At 36.3% G+C, this 24,533-nt stretch overlaps 1 protein-coding gene across 7 annotated transcripts in view; it reads left to right on the plus strand.

Annotated features, from left to right (window-relative positions):
* LOC131073633 (regulator of G-protein signaling 1) overlaps positions 1–23,825 on the plus strand; it is a 111,109-nt gene extending 87,284 nt beyond the window's left edge. The window contains exon 7 of one of the 7 annotated variants that reach the window (XR_009112927.2): positions 20,601–20,945. Coding sequence is in view for 6 of the 7 variants with exons in the window: in XM_058010130.2 (XP_057866113.1) it covers positions 23,526–23,684 (159 nt within the window). In the remaining variant the exon portion in view is untranslated. Of the gene's footprint in view, positions 1–20,600; positions 20,946–21,129; positions 21,577–23,525 lie in introns of those variants that run through there. The other 6 variants (XM_058010130.2, XM_058010128.2, XM_058010124.2 and 3 more) reach the window with 6 other exon arrangements.
* Positions 23,826–24,533: the final 708 nt, after the last annotated feature.

Consider the following 24,533-nt stretch of genomic DNA (forward strand, 5'->3'; position numbering starts at 1 on the left):
ACAACTTACAACTTATCAAGCATATAAGAAATATCACCACATAAGCTAATGCCCAATAAAACAGATTCCACATAACACGAGATTTATACGTGGAAAACCCAAAAGGGAAAAACCACGGTGGGAGTTGGTACCCACAAGATTCACTATCTGCATAATAGAAATCTTGACTAGTTAAAGTCTTACAGCCTTGTTAGAAGCAGACCGGGTTAAGAGTCACTTGGTTAAGGGATTTGAATGATAAGCCCTATTAGGAGCAATAACCTGTTAGGATCAACCACGCAAGAGGATTTGAGACTCTGATTCAGAGCTACCTTGTTAGGGGATTTACAGATTAAGGTATGTTAGAACCTACCCGGTTAGGGGATTTTGCTGTTGCAAACTGTTAGGAAAACAACAGTGAAAAGATCTTTAAGTAACACCTTCTGTGTTTGATAAGATCCACTTCCGATCCTTAAAACTTCAACAAAACTTAATTACAGAACTTCCCTAATCACCGCACAATCTTATTCACAATATTCGCTCATGAATTCTCTCTTTACACACATACCGACTTTATACCTCATCACACTTTTTTATAAACATTTACATTTAGTCGGCTACAACCTTGCAACAATTTCCTAGGTTCAATGAATCTGAACAAACTTACATCGCACGCTTTACATATGTCGGCCATCGACATAACAAATTAAAACCTGTGCCGTTTTACCGATTTAAGTGAGTTTATCACTATCGGTTAAGTGTTCTACTAGTTTGTCTTTTCTGTACATCAAATCTCGCTCATCCAGTTGAATCTGCCAATGCAGTTGTGTAAAATTCCTTACTAGATCTTACTGCTAATAGATGTGTTTGCCCAGATTGTACATAAATATAGCTATAAAATTAACCGGTTGATAAGTGTATTTAATAATATAACCATGCAATTCCAAAATTAACTTCCAAATTTATTGACCTTCATAGCATTTATTGACAAATTTATTATAACATTCAAAAGAGTGTTTCACGAAGAAACTGTTGATTTCACTGAAGCTGTATGTGCCCAGTCACTTGGCTGCTAGCTTCTCATAGACCGCGGATTCCGAGTATACTGATTGAGAAATGCGACAGTCATCGATGGACTTCTCGTAGTGTAAGTACGTGCCACATGAGTTATACGATGTCCTTCTTACGCAAAGACCCGCACTTTCTATTTCCGGTGCAGAGAACTCTCCTTCATCGTGTCACCAGTTCTACCTTCGTTACACTATCGTGTGATTTCCTTACGGACTGTGTGGTAACTAATAAATATCATTCAGATTCTCCTTTGCGATGATTCCCTGTTGCCTTACGAATGCACTGGTTCCTCTGTTCCATACCACCATCTCCGCATTACTGCGTTTGCCGCAAAATATCACCTTGCTACTCGATATCGGGTTAGGAGTCACGATGAAGATTTCAATCTTCGTTAGAGTGCGGAATGACTTAACAACTCTGTCTCACGCATTGGCTGTTGTTCACAAACACTCGAGAACATGGTGGAAATTGCGAACTCCCGTTTAGAGTGCGGGTTGGATTTACAGCACCATCTCACACGATAGTTGCTATTTCCGAACCTGTGTGTTGCAATACCCCTTGAAACTTGCACTGCTTGTCTGAAGTAACTTCAGAAAACCATCACCAATAGGCTAGTTAATTACCGACGAAAGGTTGATATCTACAGGTGAGCGATAACTCGCACACATAGGAATTGGAATCCTTTCTCTTTTCCAGGAAATTGTGTTATATAATCCGATTCCCTTCTCGGATGCTACCATCCTTTTATTATCAGCAATTGGTTAGGAATCCTGTACTACTTACGACTAGTTATGGTGTTAATAAAATAAAAGACATTCTTAAATATTAATTATTTATATAAATGAAGGGGAAATTTATATAAAATAATTAATACATTTTTATACTTTCCTTTTAATGTTTATTAGGGGACGTGACAGTCTCCCTTGCCTCATGTTGCTTGCCCTCAAGCAACTCCAATACTCTTTCATTTTCCCAGGTAGCATCATCTTGAGGCAAATTTTTCCATTTGATGAGGTATTCTCTGATAATTCCCGTTCTGCAGTTGCCTGTCTCGTGTTTCCAAAATTACTTCATGTATCATTTCGAGCTTCCCTTCATCATTCAAAGGAGGTAAATCGCTGGATACTAACACTTGCAGTCCCAAAGCTTTCTCGAGACAAGACACATGAAATACATTGTGTATCTTACTATCCCGTGGTAGGTCAAGTTCATAAGCAACTGCACCAACCTTCTGTATTACCCAATAGGGACCATAGAATCGCAGTTTTAACTTTTTAGACCCACTCCGTTTGAGAGAAGTTTGCCTATAAGGTTGCAACCTGAGAAATACCAAATCCCCCACTTCAAAATGACGTTCAACTCGCTTTTTGACTGCATAGATTTTCTGTTGATTCTGAGCGCAATGCAAATTCTCCTTAAGAGCTGACAGAATGTCTTGTTTTCTTGAAGCCAGTCACGAGTTTTAGGTACATTGCTCTGTTCAAAAGCAAGGTCAAGAAAAGAGAGTACATCGTAGCCATATAATGCTTTAAAAGGAGACATACCAATTGACATATGAAAGGTAGTATTATAACAATATTCACCCAAATATAACCAACGAACGCAGGCCTTCTGATGACCGGCTACATAGTTACGAAGATACCCTTCGATCCATTTATTCACTATTTCCGTCTGTCCATCGGTTTGCGGATGATAGCTGGTGCTATGATTCAACTCTGTACCTGTCAATCTGAAAAGTTCCCCCCAAAATATGCTCAAAAATCTGTTATCTCTATCACTGATTGTAGTTTTCAATAAACCATGTAAACGGAAAACCTCTCGGAAAAATACCTCTGCAATCTGAACTGCTGTAAATTTTGTAGTGATAGGGAAGAAGTGTGCAAATTTAGTTAATCTATCAACCACAACAAATATACAATCTTTACCTTGGGATTTTGGTAAACCTGTGATGAAATCCATGGATATACTCTCCCATTTCTGATTTGGTATATGTAGTGGCTGTAATAAGCCGGCAGGATACGTTTGTTTTGCTTTATTTTGCTAGCAGGTGGTGCATTCTTTGACATAGCGTAGGGCATCGTTTTTTAAGCTTTTCCAAGTGAACCTTTCTCGTACCTGACGATACGTTTTGAAGTATCCAGGATGCCCTGCTAGAGGAATTTCATGCATAGATTGGAGAATTTTCTCCTTTAACTTCGATCTTAAAGTTAAATAAATCCTGTCTTTGTAATAAATAACATCATTAACAACTTTATATTTATCATCCTGTATATTACCATCTAGCAAATCACATGCAAAAGAATCCTTTGAATACTCGACCAGCAATAAAGATTTCCAATCAGCTGTTACAAAAGACAACGCATTGATTTCAGGCCTTCTAGATAAAGCATCAACAACAACATTATTTTTACCTTTTACATATTCATTCTCAAAGTCATAGGCTTGAATTCTGTTGCTTGTCATTTAAATCTTTTTGTCCCAAAAAATATCTCAGACTGTTATGGTCAGTTTTCACCACAAATCTGCTACCAACCAAATATTGTCTAAATTTTGTCAATGCATGCATGATTGCCAACATTTCTTTATCATAGATAGAATATAACTTCTCAAGTTTATTAAGTTTCCTGCCTTCATACACTATAGGATGTTTGTTTTGCATTAAAACTGCCCCTATTTCATCACCAGAAGCATCACATTCCAACACAAAAGGCTGATTAAAATCTGGAAGAGCAAGTACTGGACAAGAACTCATTACCTCTTTAAGTTTCTCAAATACCTGTTGAGCTTCCTCCGTCCATCTGAATGCCCCCTTTTTGGTAAGATCTATCAAGGGTGCCCCGAGCTGTGAAAAACCTTTGACAAACCTCCTGTAATAACTACATAAATCAAAGAATCCCCTTAATTCTGTAAGGTTCCGTGGTGGTGGACCGGTGGTCAATCCAAAATGGCTCTTATCTTTTCTTGATGAACCTGTACCTGTGTTGCACTGATCATATGACCTAAATACAAAATTTCAGTCATTCCGAATTCACATTTAGACGCCTTTGCATACAAGGATTGTGATTCCATAATACCAAGAACTATATCAATATGTTTCAAATGCTCTTCCCAGGTTTTGCTATAAATCAATATATCATCAAAGAATACTAGCAGAAACTTCCTTAACTGTTTGTTAAAAATATGATTCATATAGGACTGAAATGTTGCTGGAGCATTTGTTAGACCAAACGGCATAACCAGGAATTCATAATGACCATAATGACAACGGAAAGTAGTTTTATGAATGTCTTGTTCTCTTAACTTAATCTAATGATACCCTGATCTCAAATCAATTTTAGAAAAATAAATGGCACCATGCAATTCATCTAACAATTCATCAATTCGAGGAATTGGATACTTGTTTTTGATTGTTTTTTTGTTAAGAGCTCTATAATCAATACACATTCGAAGAGTTCCATCCTTCTTTTTGACCAATACTACAGATGAAGCAAAAGGACTAGAACTAGGTCTGATATGTCCCATAACCAATAACTCCTTAATTGCTTTTTCTATTTCATCCCTGAATGTTTTAGGGTGTCTATAAGGAGTGGTAATCACTGGTTAAGCACCTTCTTCTAATTCAATAGTATGTTCAAAACCTCTATCAGGTGGGACTCCTGGAGGAATATCATTAAAAACCAATTGATGTGAATCTAATACTGTTAACAAATCAGCTTGATAAGATTTAGATTCAAAACCTGATACCTTGTTGGAGACTAAACATTGTGCTGACCATGCCACATCTCCATGTCTGAAAATAGCTTCCATTCTTTTTGCACTGATGATCCTGGGGCCACTGTTAGACATACCACGAAGGACTACCTTCTTGTCATCAATTTTAAATGAGAATTCCATTCTTTTAAAGTTCTGTGTATATTTGTCTAATGTTTCCATCCATTGTATACCCAGGGCAACATAATTGTCAGCCAAATCAATCACGTAGAAATCATTAGTAACAGTGTAATTGCCAAGAGTAATATTCAATTTTGGAACTTTATGAGTGCTAGACAAATTAGTTCCACCTGCTACTCTAACATCAAATCCTTCATGTTTCTTAGTATGCAAACTACGTTTTTCCACAAGGGCTGCATCTATAAAATTATGTGTAGAACCATTATCAAGCATAACAATTACACGCTGTCCATTCAAAACTCCTCTTAACTCTGAAAATATTATAATGTGGGGTTCCTGTCATGGATGCTATTACCCCTTCTCTTTGTTTGGTACCTGTTTCTGATTCAATGTTCTGTGGTGCTCGTTCTATGTTAGGATCAACATTCTCATCATCCTCACTATCAGACATAACCTCAATATGATGAATTTTCCCCTTCCCTAAACATCTGCGTCTAGGCTGCCATGCTTCTCTACAACTGAAACATAGTTTTTTCCTTCTGAGTTATTCTCTTTCCTCTTTATCTAGCCTATTTTTAGGGAAATCATCTTTGTTGAAAGGTTGTTTGTCTTTTTCTGGTTTAGGAGGTGGTCCTTTGTTAAAAAAGTTTCCTTTTGAAGATGGTTCCAATTTTCTTGCCCTTTTGACAGTTGTTTGTAAAGTAAGGGGGTTTAAGGATTTAACCCACCCTTTGAGGGAATCGACAATCCATCTATAAATATCACAATTTTTTGTCTTTCGGAAATTTCAGTAACTAAGACAGCCAATTTTTCAAATTCAGATATATATTGTTCAACAGTTCCGGTTTGCTTAAGTTGAGTCAAATCCTTAAGATGTAATTCAGGATCTTTAGAATCAAACCTATCAATTAGTTTCTCAGTGAACTCAACATAGGTGCCTATCAAATTATGACCTAAGGTTATTTGTCCGCGATGCCACCATTCATGTGTTACACCATCAAGATGTAACGCGGCATATTTAATTGCCTCTTCTTCCAACATAGGGTTTAATTGGAAGTATGTATCTAATTTTTGCACCCAAGCTCGAGCAGTTGTCTTACCTGAACCATCAAAATAAGGAATGGACATTTTCCCAATCTTTCTTTGTAATTCTTTGTTATTTTCTCGCTGTCCTCTTGGCCTATGTTTCATTCTGACATCTAAATATTCTCTAAATGTCATTGATGACCTAAATTTTTCACCGGAACCTAACCAGTCCTGATGTATTTCTTCCTGTATATCTCTTTTTGTAGGTTCATTTTCAGGTAGCTGGTTTCTAGCAGTAAATGTAGGCATAAATGGTCTAGCTGTTCCCGTTCTTTCTGGCTGATTATTAACAGACTGTTCATCTCTACCTCTATTGTTTCCCCCATTATTTCGATGTTGATTATTTTGCCTTCCATTATTTTGGTGTTGATTTACATTATTAGCCATAAACTGGGTCATCAGATTGGTCATTCTATTAACGCTATTCTGCATATCTTGCTGACTTTTGATTAGTGCAGCCAATAAATCCCTATTGTTATCTGGGTCTCCCATGTTGGTTTCAAAGATAAGTTCTTCGTCAGTTTCTATGTGGCTATCCTCAATTTCAAATGGAATAGACGAACTACTTTGTGTTAAAGGAGAATTTGTAAATCTGTTCTGACCGGTCCTAGTACTTCGGAAATTATAATTTCCCTGGTGCATACTCAACTGTGCATTAAATTTTCATAAGATTTCACTACCCTACAGGCTGGCAGGATTCAAAAACTCTGATACCACTATACAATTCCTTACTAGATCTGACTGCTAATAGATGTGTTTGCCCAGATTGTACAGAAATATAGCTCTAAACTTAACCGATTGATAAGTGTATCTAATAATATAGCCATGCAATTCCAAAATTAACTTCCAAATTTATTGATCTTCATAGCATTTATTGACAGATTTAATATAACATTCAAAAGAGTGTTTCACAAAGAACCTGTTGATTTCACTGAAGCTGTATGTGCCCAGTCACTTGGCTGCTGGCTTCTCATAGACTGCGGATTCCGAGTATACTGATTGAGAAATGCAACAGTCATCGATGGACTTCCCGTAGTGTAAGTACGTGCCACATGAGTTATACGATGTCCTTCTTACGCAAAGACCCGCACTTGCTATTTCCGGTGCAAAGAACTCTCCGCTATCGTGTCACCAGTTCTACCTTCGTTACACTGTCATGTGATTTCCTTACGGACTATGTGGTAACTAATAAATATCATTTAGATTCTCCTTTGCGATGATTCCCCGCTGCCTTATGAATGCACTGGTTCCTCTGTTCCATACCACCATCTCCACATTACTGCGTTTGCCGTAAATATCACCTTGCTACCCGATATCGGGTTAGGAGTCACGATGAAGATTTCAATCTCCGTTAGAGTGTGGAATGACTTAACAACTCTGTCTCACGCATTGGCTGTTGTTCACGAACACCCGAGAACACGGTGGAAATTGCGAACTCCCGTTTAGAGTGTGGGTTGGATTTACAGCACCATCTCACGCGATAGTTGCTATTTCCGAACCTGCGTGTTGCAATACCCCCTAAAACTTGCACTGCTTGTCTGAAGTAACTTTAGAAAACCATCACCAATAGGCTAGTTAATTACGGACGAAAGGTTGATATCTACAGGTGAGCGATAACTCGCACACATAGGAATTGGAATCCTTTCTCTTTTCCAGGAAATTGTGTTATATAATCCGATTCCCTTCTCGAATGCTACCATCCTTTTATTATCAGCAATTGGTTAGGAATCCTGTACTAGTTACGACTAGTTATGGTGTTAATAAAATGAAAGACATTCTTAAATATTAATTATTTATATAAATGAAGGGGAAATTTATATAAAATAATTAATACATTTTTATACTTTCCTTTTAATGTTTATTAGGGGACATGACAGGTTGAGAACATAGCTCCAAATACCTATCACCAACATCGCTGTAAAACCACATCATCCAACTCTTCATGAATCGCCTGTATCGGTTGTCAGAATGCAACTCTGTCTCAATTCACCAGTTGAGATCCTAATTACCGGTTCTCTGTAAAACTGTCATCTGTACCGGTTGGCTTCTAAGACTTAGATGACTACAAAAACATTGTTGCCATCAATGACAACACAAAACTTAGTCATCAAACATGAATCTCAATCTCTTCATCACATTCACCAATTAATCATATACCGGTTGCATATCAACAACAATCTTTACTGGTTCAGTCAAATGCCAACAATCTCCCCCTTTGGCATTGATGACAACACTAACGAAAATTTTTGTCAACTAAGTGTGCAAAACAAAAATTGACTACATGACATATACTCCCCCTTAGCAATTGCATGCTATAACAAACAAATACAATACTCATACTATTACATACAAAATTTGACTCAACTCTTACTCCCCCTTTGACAACAATGCCAAATAAAAAATAAAAAATTACATGTGATATCAAAATTTGCATCAGAGCATATATATAGATATAAGAGTCATAAAGTCTTTACACAGGAATTCTGGAAAAAACATCACTAAAATGAGACTTCAAATTTTTAAAGTCATTGTGCCATGTCTCTAAAATTATGCCTACGATCTCCACACGAGTCTTGATTTGTCCAGCTAGCTCCTCCATTGCATCAACAATGCTCATTTCAGGTGTAGCAAGAATTGCTTCAGATTCCTTGTATGCTCTCTGTAAGACTTCGACCTTCGGTATAAGCTGTGTTTGAAGTTCCTGCAGGGATCTAACTCTCTTCACCTGTTCCTGCTCATATACTTTCATCTTGTGCTGAAGTTCTACAACTTATCTTCCAAAATGAATAGCAGAGTCATTAAGGGGTTTAAATGACTCACTTAGAACCTCAAGTTCATGCTCAGCTTCTTCCCTTTTCTTCTTTAAATCAGCACAAAATAAGGAAAATGTTGAAACAGTAGAGAGGATTTTACTTCCGGTTTCCAGTGCTTCCTTCAAATAATCCTTATTAACAGTAAGAGCCACTTTACCTTTATCAATTTCAAACATTAAGTGCTCTATTCTCTTCTTGTTGTAGTTTTTCTCCACATTGACATAAGCTACATCCTCTAATGACTTCATTTGCTCTCTGACATCAGAAACAAGTTGTCCAAGTTTGTCAATAGGAGTGGCAAAATTTCCCATATCAGTCTCCGGTAGGAGACTAGACAAAATTTCCACTGCATTCCTTATGGTCTCTGTCTCCTTCTATTGTTCTTTCATCCTCTTCTTTTTAGCTCGGGATTGCATGGCAATTGCAATCTCCATCAACTCAGTAGAACTCAGTTTATCCATGTCCAGGGGTCCTTGGATGCTTAATGCATCATCATCTTCTTCATCAACAACTTTCTTTTTAGAATCAAGTGACTATAGGTTCAGTCTTTTCTGTCTTATTCTCCTCTGTCCCCTCTTTGTTTTCAGTTTTCTCTTCTTCCTTTTCCTTTTTTCAGTTTCTTCAATCTTCTCTTCTTGCTTTTCTTCATTAATGTCCGTTACCGGTGGCGTTTGAGTATATACAGTCTGATTATCTACCGGTGGCTCCTCATCCTTCTTTTCTTCTTCATCTTTCTTTCCTTCCTGTTCTTGATTCTGCTCGTGTTGTTCAAACATCTGAACATCTAGATTATTAGTAGTATTATCAACATTATCACCATTATCATCATCAGGTATAAACACCGGTTCAGTTTGTGTGTTCACTAGTTGATCATCTAACACAATGTCATCGGGCACAAAATCAGTAGGTTTAACACCTTCTGGAAAATCTTCACCCTTAAACTTTTTAGGTTCACCATCCTCATCATATTCCTCTTCAGTAGGAATTAGACCCAAAGCCTTTTTTAACAAAATTTCAGTCTCTTTTTGGACTGATTGGGTCTCACCGATTAACAACCTTGTTAGTCTTTTCTTAGATCTAAAGGAGGATTTTGCATTCAACAAAATATCATCTAATTCTTCCCTTGTGGCTTCCAGTTGAAGATTTTTGAGTGTGTACTCAACAAATTCTCTGTCCTGCTTCATTGTAGCCTGCCACCTTGCATCAATTTTATTGTATAAAGAATTTGGAATTTGCCCTTGCAGTTCAATAAGGGCTTTACTATATTTATTCATTATGTAAACAACTGCATCTTCTATTAGCCTTTGTTCATTCTCACCAAGATTATCAAACAATTTATTCAATCCCTTAAGAACACCATATTCCTTAATACTTCTTAACAGTTTATCAAGAGAAGTAGGTTTGTTTACCGGTTTCTCCACAGATTTGACAATGGAGGTTCCAACAACCTTAGATTTCTTACGGCTGGCCCTTGGGACTTTCTTCTCTTTCTCAGATTCAGTGTCTTCATCATCTGCATATGCCGGTGCTAGTTTCTGTGCTTGTTGCTTCTTTCTTTTACCAATTTTAACCGGTGCAGTTGGAGGATCAACAACCTTTCCTCTTTTCTGGAATTGAATCTTTGATGATTTTTCTGCTGGTTTCCCTTTCTTAACAGCTGTTGGTTTCTCTTTTTCTGCAACTTTCCCTTTTCCAGCTCTTGTTTGCATACTGGTGGAAGTACCGCTTGGAACACTTGATGTTCCGGCCTGTTTAGCAGCATGCTTTGCTCTTGCTTCAGCAATGGCTTCCTTTGTGAATCTTTCTTGTTCGACAAAGACTTCAACTTCCTTCCTAACTTTCTTAGCTATTACTGGTTTCTGGAGTTCAGAGTGTACTTGTAGGGATTTCTCCTTGTAAGTACCAAACCTCTCTGCTGTGGTATCAACCGGTTGTCCAAGTAAATGGTTAGCATATGCAATTAACAGTTCTTTATCAACTTCATACCCCATGGGCATAACCCAAGTAGTCCGGGAGTCTACAACTTCCATCATGCAAGTATCTGTATCAACCATAAAGCAAATTGTGTTTTCATACCGGTTAACTACCTGTGTCGGTATCCTTTCTCTTGCATGCATTTTCTTCTGAAAATCCATGAAGTATCCCCATGCAATCTTATCAAAATCATTACCAAGCATCCTAATGCTATTCTTCATTTGCATCAAAGTAGGTGTGCCTCCAATCCATTGAATATCACCAATACCAGGAAAAGAATTTTGAAAATAAAAGAATAAACCAAGAATGAGTTGACCAAATTTGAACCTCAATCTTTTGCCCTTCTTAACGGCCTCTAGGTTCAGCATCAATTGACTTCTCAATGCTTCAGATAGATCATAATCAACATCTTCTTTGATCATCCGGTAAGCAGTATGAATAGCAGCTATCGGTACAGTGTTCATCCTGCTTGAGTAGTATATCCTGTAACCAATCACCATTGAAACATATTTCACTGCCGGATCACTGATATTGTTCACTGTCATTGCTTTGCCATCCCATTTGGATCTTGTTAATTTTTCTACATCATTCTTTGGAACGGATTTGAGTAAGGGGACCTCACCGGTGGCACAAAGTTCGATGACTGTGTGAAAGACTTCCTGAGAAATTTTATGTGGTCGGTCGAGCCACATAAACTGATCATGTATCCTGCTAAGCACATATCTAACATGTTCATCTACAAAATCATCAATGAAGTTAAGTGCATGATGAAACCCTTTGTCGGTAACCTTCTTGTATTGATCCTTCAAAATACCATTCTCATCACACAGTGCTCTATATTGATCAAAAATAGCAACCATACCCAAATCTTCCAATTTGCAATGGTAAAATGATCTAACATCTTCAACATGTAATACACCGTAGGGAACTTCGAATAGGGCTCCGACGGGATCAGTTTCTTCAGATTTAAATGGATGTCTTTTGAATTCAGGTTGTGGCCTATCGGTAACATAAATTAGATGTGGTGTATCCATTTTCAACAAATCAAACTTCAGAAACAGATAACAAGGTTCTTGATAAATACCTTTTCCCGCTTCTGCACTAGGGTTTCAAACACTGACGAAGCTCTCTAAACCGATTGCCGATCACAAATCACACTAGATCACTTTGAATCTTTGTCAAACATGTTAGATGCTGCAAACACAAGTTCTGTTGATCTCTATTCGTTCTCCAAGTGCTCATACAAATGCAATGTGACAAATAAAATTTAAAAAGTTCCTTTTATTTGCCCATTATCTACCGCATTAAATGCCATTACCGGTAAAACCCTAAAATGTCTTATAACACAATACCGGTTCACATAACACATCAAACCTACCGGTTTGATCACAAAATCACTTCTTAACATCATATTACATCAAAGTATGCAGATTTAACATACCTCATGGTCCTTCAGGGGGTTCTGAAATGGATCTAACATTAAGTTCCTCCTAAGCTTTTAAACAACTTAGTTTGCCGGTGAAGGGTTCTCCACACTAGGTGAAGAAATAGGATCTTTAGATGGTTTGACTTCAATTATCTCATCATCCTTCTTTTTCTAGATTTTGTTCATTTAAGCTCTGGTCTCCTCCACATCAACTTTCGTTTTCCCTTTCTGGTCAGCAGATTGATTCATCTTTGCTCTGCAAAACTTTGCAATATGTCCCGATTTATGACAACAATAACAAGCCATACCAGATGCTCTCCAAGGTCCAGCACTGCCTCTACCAGTCCTTCTGCAGTTCATAGCTACATGACCATAGTTATGATAGATTGTGCAAACCACATTCATCCTCTTTTCCATCTCATAGGGACTAGACCAGTTAGCATAGGGTCTCTGCCAGTTAGGACTCCTCCGCTCATCAAAGGTTCTTTGCCAACCACCACCAGATCTCTGACTTATGTGAGGAGTAGGATTATTTGCTCCATACTTGCACTCAACAGCTCTATGTCCATGTATGTTGCAAGTGAAACAATAACCATTAAAGGTTCTAGGCTTATATCCTTGATTAGTATTGGGTCTATAACTGTTAGCAACATCAGATCTGTTTCTACAAACATTAGCAGTATGTTCTGGCTTATGACAATTGAAACAAACATGCTTATAGGATTTCTTACCGGCGCGTTTCTGAATCTTAGGCGCAAATTTACCTTCATGCATGTTGTTCTTTGTACTGAAAGGCTCACCTTTCTCAAATATATTGTAACCCAATCCAGTTGTATCACCATTCATCCTTTGAGATTGGATCTGTTCATCAAGCATGGTAGAACTTTTGTTAAACTTTGCAAGCTTCTCATTTGCATCAACAAGTTCTTTTGTAAGATCTTCATTCCTTTTCATGAGAGTCTCTCCAAGAGACATTGCCATATCCAATTCTGCCTTTATCTCTTCTTTTTCTTCTTTTTCCTCATGCCAATGTGCATATAGAGTGCCATTTTCCTGATTTATCTTGAAGATCTCATGTTCTTTCTCTTTGATTTTGTCTTTTTCTGCCCTCCTTGCTTCAAGTTCTTGACTCATCCGGATAGTTAGGGCTTGAAGCTCTCTCCTCAAGTTAGTTTTCTCACCATTCGATTTCTCCACTTCATCAACCAATGCATCTATGTTTGCTTCATCAGAAGAGTTGCTTTCAGAGACTTCCAACAGTTGTTCAGTAAGCTCTTTCCTTTTAGCAAGTGAAGCTTTATACTTGCCTCTCAAAGTTTCAAGGGCTTTCTCAATTTCAGCAAGTTTATGAGACATCTCTCTATAACTCATATCCCCCATGTGTGCCTTAAGGATCCTTCCCAAGCGGTTAAGCCTCAAAGAAGGTTGGCTCTGATACCAATTGATGAACTTATAAGGCACTGAGAGGGGGGGGGGGGGGGGTGAATCGGTGCAAGGAAAAACAATATAAATCTGATCACCAACTTTAACAACTTAAAACTTATCAAGCATATAAGAAATATCACCACATAAGCTAATGCCCAATAAAACAAATTCCACATAACACGAGATTTATACATGGAAAACCCAAAAGGGAAAAACCACAGTGGGAGCCGGTATCCACAAGATTCACTATTTGCAGAATAGAAATCTTGACCGGTTAAGGCCTTACAACAATGCCCTGTTAGGAGCAGACCCGGTTAAGAGATTTGAATGATAAACCCTGTTAGGAGCAATGACCTGTTAGGATCAACTTCGCAAGAGGATTTGAGACTCTGATTCAGAGCTACCCTGTTAGGGGATTTACAGATTAAGCTCTGTTAGGACCTACCTGGTTAGGGGATTTTGCTGCTGCAAACTGTTAGGAAAACAACAGTGAAAAGATCTTCAAGTAACACCTTCTATGTCTGATAAGATCCACTTCCAATCCTTAAAACTTCAACAAAACTTCATTATAGAACTTCCCTAATCACCGCACAATCTCATTCACAATATTCGCTCATGAATTCTCTCTTTACACACATATCGACTTTATACCTCATCACACTTTTTATAAACATTTACATTTAGTCGGCTACAACCTTGGAACAATTTCCTAGGTTCAATGAATCTAGACAAACTTACATCGCACGCTTTACATATGTTGGCCATCGACATAACAAATTAAAACTTGTGTCGTTTTACCGATTTAAGTGAGTTTATCACTACCGGTTAATTGTTCTACCATTTTGTCTGCTCTGTACATCAAATCTTGCTCATCTAGTTGAATCTGCCAATGTGGTTGAGAACATAGCTCCAAATACCTGTCACCAACATCGCTGTAAAACTGCATCATCCAACTCTTCATGAATCACCTGTATCGGTTGTCGGAATGCAACTATGTCTCAATTTACCGGTTGAGATCCTAATTACCGTTTCTCTGTAAAATTGTCATCTGTACCGGTTATACCTTATTGGTTGGCTTCTAAGACTTAGATGACTACAAAAACATTGTTGCCATCAATGACAACACAAAACTTAGTCATCAAACATGAATCTCAATCACTTCATCACATTCACCAATCAATCATATACCGGTTGCATATCAACAACAATCTTTACTGGTTCAGTCAAATGCCAACATTGTTGTCATTAGTTATGGTCAATCAACTTCCATTGGCCTTTAATCCAACCTGACTTTGTAAGAGAAATGGCACAAGACACTTTATATCAAAATGCTACACTACTTACAGAAATAGAATCACATATATTCAACACTAATAATAAAAGACTTTAGTTTGTATAACAAGGTAGTGTATAGTGCAATGCAATGCTTGGGTACAAGGAGGACGTGCCACATCGGCATCCTTAATTGACTTCTAATAGACCAAATAGTTGTTGGTTAAGAGAACCATTGAACCCAATTGAGCATAACTAAAAAGTAATTAATACAATACTAAATTGACACTTCAATGATTAACAAAATAGTTAATTCAAGAACAAAATATTTTGTCTTGTTTATATGCTAATAACAATGCAAATACTTAGTGAAAACATAGCTACAATTTTCATAGTTCTAATCATAGTTTGCGTACTTAGAGTTGATAGACCGAAGTTTTTTTTATCAACAATTAAAAAGACACGTAAATGTCTTTAGAAACATAAATTTGCACAAAATATAGTTAAAAATGTATCAAATGACTTTATAAAATGTTGGCGAAGTGTCCTCTATTAGATTTGAATACAAATAGAGTGCAAGATCATATCATCATTCAAATAAAAACAATCAACTATTAACTTTTATGAATTTATAATGATTGTCATTGAAAATTATCATAAATTGCATATCCAAGCATTTTAAAATTTATAATAATTTGCAATTTTCTCTTTCTTGTCCTAATGAAAAGTTGAGGAGAAGATCTACTCCTTTTAGTCGGTTGCAGCTCCTGACCTAGCTTATAAGGTTGTGGCTCCACCCTAATGGTAGATGGAAATGACTCCTCCTCTACCTCATGTTCAACATCATCTACAATGATGTCACCCAATCCAATTTCTCCTACTTTTGCTGCACCTACACCCTCCATAACTTGCCTCTCAAAATCAACAATTTCTTCTTCATCCTACACAATCTACTCTCTATAGGGATTTTTCAAGTCTATAGTATGAAGATGTTTCCACCTTTTTTGTACAAATTTGAAAGTTGTATTGTACAGAAAATAAATTATTGAGGTTTTATTGAGTTAACTCATTGTGCTTCTTCATTGTTATGGCCTTAAACAAAACTCTAGTTGTGATCGTATCTAGAAGTGGTACAAGGCTGATATAAAACATAGAAGGCTAGCTTTTGAAGATTTGGGGTATTTCCACCCCAATCTTTCCACCAAGAAATTGGAAATAAGATATTAAAAAATTTCTAGGTAAACAATATTTGTAGTTCATAAGATATAAGTAAAGACTCCAAGCTTGTTACCTAGTTTTTGTGTTGATCACCCCTAGATAACTAGTGGCAAAGGAAAAAACCTCCCCTTAGCCCTCTTGTATTTTGCACTTTGAAATAACGAGGTCCCTTATCTCATCAACCTCAAGTGTCACACATATTGAGAGGCCCTCCATAACCTCCCCATTAACGTCTATGAAGCCATTAGAGAAGAAAAGTTGGAGTTGAGGTAGGAATTGAGGTAGTACTTTGTTGCATGAATGGGTAAGAGTTGATTGTTCCATCTTCAATAAATGATCTCTCAATTGACTTCAAATCTATCTCTATCCCTTTAGTAATAGTTCTGGGTTGCCTTTTTGGTTCTATTCATGGCCTTATAAATGTCTTCCATTGGGTTTTTCTTTTCACCTACCAAATGCAAAACTCTCACCAAAGGCTTCAACACTTACAAATAAATTAAATTTATAACTAATGTAAATACTTCAAAAATTCACAATAAATTATTCAATTTGAAATTCAAATTGAAGTTTGAATTTACCTTGATGATTTTTGTATCACTCTCCACAAAAGAATTATTAAAAATTGTCTTTCCATTTTCCTCTCTCCAACATTTCATGAATTTGTTGAGTCTAGCCATGCTTGACTCACAAACATATGTTTCAATGGGGTCAACAAATTACAAACGATTTACAACATTAGGAAATTAATTTCAAATCTTGTAACACCTACTTGCACAAGCTCTTTTTCTTTGGTGCTATCTCTCATTAAGTTGAGAACCCAAGGGTGAATTTGTAATGTCCCCGTTTTGAGGTTCTCTAGGAGTGCAGTTGTCGCTGACTTTTCGGTTTTGTCACTATGTTCAAAGGGGTAATTTGAGGTTACTACTGAGCTCAGACGGTTTAGAAGAGTCATATGATGTTTTAAAATGTTCTTTCCATCTTCTGGTTTGGGTTCCAAGATTCTTGGAGGGAGTGTCTATTTTTAGTAAGTCACCTTGTCAAGTTCATTCATCATCTTTCATCATTAGGATCTCTCATACGCACTCAAATTTCAATTTCGATGCATTTCAACCGTTGCTAATTAGGTACATTGTTGAGCTATATTTAATTATTTTCACTAAGGTTGCCTTTTTAAAAAATATTTATCGGGAACCTCAGTATTACAGCTTGTTGGAAAGAGAATTTAACTTGTGTAAAACAATTTCATGTGCATTCTTTTATGTGGAATCTCCTAGGGTGGCTCTATCGCTATTAGGATTTTAGGTTTCCCTATGTTTCTTTGGCTTGTTATTCATTGTGACTTCCTCATTCTAGTTTGAGTACTCATTGTCCTTAGAGAAAGTGCCCAAGGCCACCTCTTTGTTAACTTGATTCAGAGACCTCCATTGGTGAGATCATTAGATCGCTTTCTGCCAAACCCTCATTTGGGGATACATGTCCAGAGTGGCTTTGGGATGCTTCCTTAAAGGATTTTTGAGTGATTGAATTGTTAAATGCCATCTTAGGAGGGTTAGGGTTTTGATTTTTTAGATTGTTAATAATTTTGGGGCATTCCCTTTTTTGGCGGCCATCAGATTTACAAAGGAAACAGGAGTTTAGACCCTCGGGGCTACAATTTCACATCTAAAGTTTTTGTCATTAATGGAAATTTCTATAACTTCTAGGATTTGAACCCCTTCATTAAAAGAGATCAAGATCCTTGCATTCATATGGGGCAAGGTGGAATAGTTTTCATCAACTTGTAATGTTTTACCAATGGGTTTAAGTAGTTGTGGCAGAAAAGCTCACATTTGTGCAAGCACTTCTTTGACAAAAATACATTTTGGGGTAGAGTAGAACATTATTTCCTTTTATGTAATTTTTGGGGACTAGGCAATCGCTTGAAACAAGGATTTATCTATGTTCCAGTAGTCTTTACCAACACTTTGGTTTGCATATTATGGTTTTAAGAAAGATAACAAAAAGCCCTTTCTGAATCATTTTGTCAAAAAAAATGTAAATACCAAGTTTTTGCCCCCATACATTATTGAGCCAATTATCAAAAAACCTTCTAGCCAGTAGATTATTATTACCCAGAAATGCCAAAAAGATAGCAGTATTTTTAAGCCTACACTCTTCTTTCTTCAGGGCATTAAGCATATCTTCATTAAGGCTAACTCTTAGCACCCTAGGGAGGAGAGGATGCTTACCTCCTTCGGCTTGCTCGTTGATGACTCCTCCATTACTTTTGAAGGTCCCTAAACTGTTTCCTACAACTCCCACATTGAACCTTGCTTTGTCCAATGACACTTTTGGTTCTTCTGCTTGCAAGACTTCCTTAAATGTTTTTTGTGCCTCATCTTTGGTGGCTTCTCCCCCTCTATCAACCGAAGGGTTAGTGTCATACAATCTCGCACAGATTCGCTCAGCACATTTGTGCGAGCAATCTATCAAACCCAAGCCTTACAACCCAAGGTAATCGATAACAATTTTAAAAATTCCTAAATTGACCAAGAATGAAAAACACAGCATGCAAACGACGACAGACAAATGTCAACAAGGACAAAAAAAGCATTAGCAATGTACACCAAGGCAAGCAACACAGATCTTGAGGGCATGGATGACAACAAGAAGCAACAAAAGAATTGTCATCTCTTGAGCAAGCCGTGCAGAGCTTTGTCCTCGTTCACCCTCTCACTCTCTTCATGAGGGATGCCTCTTCTTAATAAATGCATCAATAATCATGCATGTTTGTTGCATTGTTAGTGACAACTTGTACCACATTCTCATTACTCGCCTCTAAGACAACCTCCTCTAGTGTTAGAATCAAAGTTTTTGCAATTTTTACTTTGTTAGATGCATCAATAGATTTCAAGACAACAATCTCACCATTTGAAGCCACTAAAATGTTCATGAGGGTGTAAGCTCCTTTCATTTGTCTATCTATCTAGAAATATGTTGCATACAAAATATCACCACTATTTCTTTTTTGTTTTTCTAGAATTGTCTTTGTTTCTATGACAACATTTTGGAACATCAACCCACTTAAGTTTTTGGGAAAAGACACCTTGTACCATTTTCCTACAATTGTTAATGTCATGACCAAATACTTCTAGTATGGGATCTTTGCCACATTGAAGGGAAGATGGTTGTAATATTAGACATGTATATCATCTACTTCCTTGTTCGCCTCTTTGTTATACGATGTACCTTACAATGAAGGTTGTGCTCCAAATATGTTTTTAGGTTTAAAAAACCTCTATGACTAGGCTTTGCTAAAGCTAGATGAGGTGGATATGGCAGATATGCATGGACCATGACTAGCGTCCACAATATTTATTGCCAAGTCAGGATTAATGACTACTACTATGGCTCTGTATGTCCTCACCCTCACTAGTTTCTTTTGATCCAACAATGTAAGGGTTGCCTAAATCTCTCATTTTGCCTCTTCCATCATTTGGGCACGACTCGCAAGAAGGAATGCATGCAATATGGTATTTAAGGCAATTTATGCTTCCAGAAATCTTCTTTCCATAGAAGTTGCAAATAACACCTCTTTGGATTGGATCGTGTCATATTTCCAAGTGGCATCCACATGATGACTTTCAGTTTCTAATGTAGATGCCACTGTATGTGAACTTGCAACATGTGTATTAAGTAACATCTAAAATAAAAGACAATGATTTGAATACAAAAATTAAAATAAAACTCACATAAAATGCATTTCAAACATAATTGAATAGTAATAGCATTAAATAATTTAACCAAAAACTAGCGTCTATCAACATTAAAAATTTTGGAAATCAAACTCAATGCATGTAAATCACGTTTAGATATCTAATTCTAACATTTAAAAAAAAAAAATACATTCTTGTAATGCTTGGGGAAAAGAAAGATTGTAACGTGGAAACCTGAAATTCTGCTAATGCGCTCTAAACTTGCTGAAGAAATACTGCAAATGCTTTGGAAGGAAGATCTATGGGCATGTGGTCTTAAATAGCATAAAAATCAGTTGTTTTTCATCATCAAAGCCACATTTTGTTTTGTGTTTGCATGTCCAATCTGTGTTCCAATGGGTGTAACTGCCAGACTTGCCAAGTATTCATGTTGAGTTTGATGGTTGGGTTTGCAAGAACTTTTTTGTGACCAACAAGTTGCTATTCAAGTAGCTCGGCCCCTGTTTTTGGCTGCAAGTACTCAATGAATGTCGAGTACTTGGTGAGTCCAACAGTTGTACTTGCAAGTACTCTCTTTTTGCAGCACTCGAGTTACTATTCGATAGCAACTCAGCCCTTTTTTTTGGCCGCGAGTACTCAATGAGTATGTGAACTATGGTTCTAATTTTAACCATAATAGTGCAATAAAAATATTTGATTTTTGTGGTGTGTGGATTCCTTAACAAAATGGTTGTTGTATGATGTCAATAGGCCTAATTAGATAGAGAGACTACATGTTGGGGATGAGACTGTACTGGAGGCCTACTACAGTTCTGAATGAGAATTACCATGGTGGAATGGGGATAGAAAAACCACATGTAGCAGATGAAACTGTACTATCGGCTTACTGCAGTAAAGTTAATTTGTTTTCCAACATTAGTTCTGAATGAGAATTACCATGGTGAAATGGATGCATCTTCTGGGTTGTCTAGCATGGTGATACAGGATGGTGCAAAGAAACTATTGAGACTGGAAATTTCCAATATTAAATGTGTGCAGATCAAGCTTGTTTTTTGGTTGCTTAGGTAATGATAACAGGTTTTGTGGGTACCTAGATGCAAACAAAAATTTCCTGAAATGGAAAAATATGTGATCATTTGTGAAGTTCCACAAAAAATGAGAAACATCTGTTACTGTGACTAAACTCATTGTTATGTTGTATGGACTATCAATGCAATGATTTATCTAAATACCTTTTTATTTCTGAAGGTCTTGAAATTCGTATCATATTCTTTTGCAGGTAAATTCGAAGGACAAGACATCAATCAAATTGTCTGAACAGTCAAAGTCTTTGCTTGCAAGAATTCCAAGTGATGTTTGAAACTTGATATCACCCCAGGAATTGGAATTGCTCGGATATTTAAAAAAAATATCACTGCTTTTAGTGTAAATAGTTTTAGGATATCAAGTGCCAACTTTACCTAAATGAATGCAGAGGAATAGAGTATGTGGAGAGCCGATACTACAACTTTTTCCATTATCAAAGAGAAAAATTAGAAACAAAACATTGCTTTATTTCATTGTATTAATATATCTATATTGGTAATTGGAATGAATTCCTCTGATGTGCTTCCGTAGGTGGTCACATAAACCAAATTGGTGCCTTGATTGGCAGTGACTTAGAAAACAATTTTTAATTTACATATTCTAATGTATGTTCATCTATGTAAACCATCCAATTCCTATCTGTCAAATATTCACTCCGTTGAACTCCTAAGATTATCTTTTGTAATTTACACATGCTAATGTATGTTCATTTATGTAAACCATCCAACTCCTACCTGTCAAATATTCACTCCGTTGAACTCCTACAATTATCTTTTTTAATTTACATATGCTAATGTATGTTCATCTATGTAAACCATCCAACTCCTATCTGTCAAATATTCACTCGTTGAACTCCTACAATTATCTTTTGAGAAGTATAACAAAATAAAAGAATATGGTGCACACCAAACTCAATACAAACTTGAAGCTTGATTCCCTTATATTACGATATAGTTCCATTCCTTGCTGAAAACGGTATTTTAATAAATCCTCATGCTCTACCACAGATTCGGTCATTGTATGGCTCGAAGTCTAGGAAACAAACTTAATTTCATCATATATAATATAACTACACTATATTTCAAATTAAAGATAAAAAAAATTTAAATCACTCAGGATAATTTTCTCTGCTTATGCTGCCTCCAATATTTTTGTGATTATGGCTATTTATGATCTCATCTAATTAGCCAATAGGCTTTATAAGTGGACTTGCTAGTCCACAAGATGCCGACAAACCTGTCTCACTCCATGAAACATCTCGATGGCCGTAGGGAAACATTTAAAAATAACCGGAAAAACTTTTAAAAGCTGAAGTGTTGCTTAGATGAATTCATACCTTACACGTCACCTGCATCTTTGGAAACACAACAACTCAGATTACTGGCACTCCGTTCATTAAATAGTTCGACAGTTGGGATATTTAATTATTATGTTGGGTAGTTGCCATAGTAGTTTGTTGGAAAGCCGTACCAAGACATTGAAAACTGTCTCCTCCGTTTATGTGATCAAGTTTTTGGAAAAGCAAAGCGTCCGATTTATGTTACTATTTTTAAGGAAGGGGAGAAGAAAAGAAGAAATGTCCTATGAGATTATTCAGAATCTTTTTCTATAAAATAGAAGCTCCTACTTTTTAGGCTTGCATATTTAAGGGGGTGAAAATGGGGTGGGGCTAGAAATTGCCCCACTATTTTTTAAGAAACCCCCTAAAAAAACCAATATTAAATGTAGCGGATAGGAAAGCCACAAGTTTGCAGGGTGAATGGGTATCTCTCGGACGACTCTTCTTCAAATATCTAATCTTCCCACAAATAAAATCTTTGTCGTGTAAAAATATCAAATCATCATTACTGTAATATTCATTTATGAAAAATATTGTCTCCAGCTTAAAAATCTACAATTATAAAACCTCGATATTTTTAAAGCGACTTTTCATTTAGTCTGAATAGTTTGAAGCAGTTGTAGGAAGATTGATTTGACTCGTCTCATTCTTATAAAATTTCTGATTTGAGAATACTTCTCTTACAAATTCTGCCCATTCTTCCTTGTCCAAGTTTGTGCAGAATCTTGAGGTAAGTCACTCCCAGAATTTTGCTTGATTGCCAACCAAAAAATAAATAAAAAATCTTATCTTAGAAGTTCGAAATGGAGAGATTTTGTTGATTAATACACAGGTGTGAAGGTGGAGCTCAAGTAGTTTATGTAGACAACATTGATAATCCTTTCAAGAACCAGATAGACTTTGACAAGCACTTTGCTCTTTCTCCGATCAAGTCGTATGCCTGGAGTCTCGTGGTGTATGAGAATTAGTCATGCTTGATGTAGATAATATCTTCCTCTAGAAAACTAATGAGCCTTTTCAGTGTGGGCAGTTTTGTGCAGCCTTTATCAACCCGTGTGTTTTTCACAGTGGTCTTTTTGTTTTACAGGTGTTTTTGTATTCTTATGACTTTGCATTAAGTTTGTTTTTTATTTCTTAGTTGAAATGCCCATTGGAACTACTTTATTAACAGGATTTTAATTTGCAATTTTTATTTTCAAGTCTCTGTTTTGTTTTGTTTCTTTATAACCTGATTTTTCATTTATATGCAGCCATTGGAGGATGTTTTCAAATATATGCTTCATGAATTGGCTAGAGGGCTAAAAAATCGTTGCTTTCCAAAGATTGATAGCCTTGTCATGTTCAATTCAGGCTTTTCTAAAATTTTCTTGTTAATTATTTGTCTATTCTTACTCAGAAAAACTATATGAATATAGATGAAGTCATTCTTTAAAGTGTGGTTGATAGACTTTTTTTTAGTGGGATGTGGTAAGTGTGTTTTAAATTATTTGAAGATGAGTTCGGGAGAAGTGGCATTTTCATCAAGGAACCTATTTAGCTCACGACAATTTCTAGACATTTGTTACTCAAAATAAAAGACACTAAATATAATCCACCTCTATGATGTTTTTTCTCCATTTAATTATTGAAATATAGTCAATTGATCATATCTTCACTCACTTGAATCTATATTAACCCATTTAAAACATCAAAGTTGCTAAGTGATAAGTACTCACAACAAATATGGTAGCTATTAGCAATAACACTAAAATCAATCTGATTCTTATCAACATTTTGTCATAATTGCAAGCAGACCGATGAAGTTACATGTTGGGAATAGATCATCATCACATTGAATGTTGTTGAAAAGATGAGAGATGAAGCAATATAAAGAAAGGAGATATTCACACAAATAAATACCTCACATTTGCCATAACCCTCTTTCTCTATCTTGATAAAAACTTGCTACTATTGCTATTATATTTCATATATCATTTTGTGATTATTGTTAGAAATGTTTTATTTATTAAGGTTGAAACTATTTTTAATAAAATGAATTAAATGGTGGACACATACACTTGAAAATCATAAATTTTATTGAAAAATGAGAAGCTTCTAGAAGTAGATTTCAAATTCCACTTTCTTGCATGTAACTCTCACTTTGTCAATAATTAATTTTGCATGGATCAATTTTTGGAAAAGAATCTCTAAAATGCATGAATTCTCTTGATAGTGGAAAATGATGCATCTTTCTATATAATGTATGCTAACTTTCAAAA

This window comes from Cryptomeria japonica, chromosome 11, assembly GCF_030272615.1.
Source record: "Cryptomeria japonica chromosome 11, Sugi_1.0, whole genome shotgun sequence".
Taxonomy (NCBI): Eukaryota; Viridiplantae; Streptophyta; class Pinopsida; order Cupressales; family Cupressaceae; genus Cryptomeria; species Cryptomeria japonica.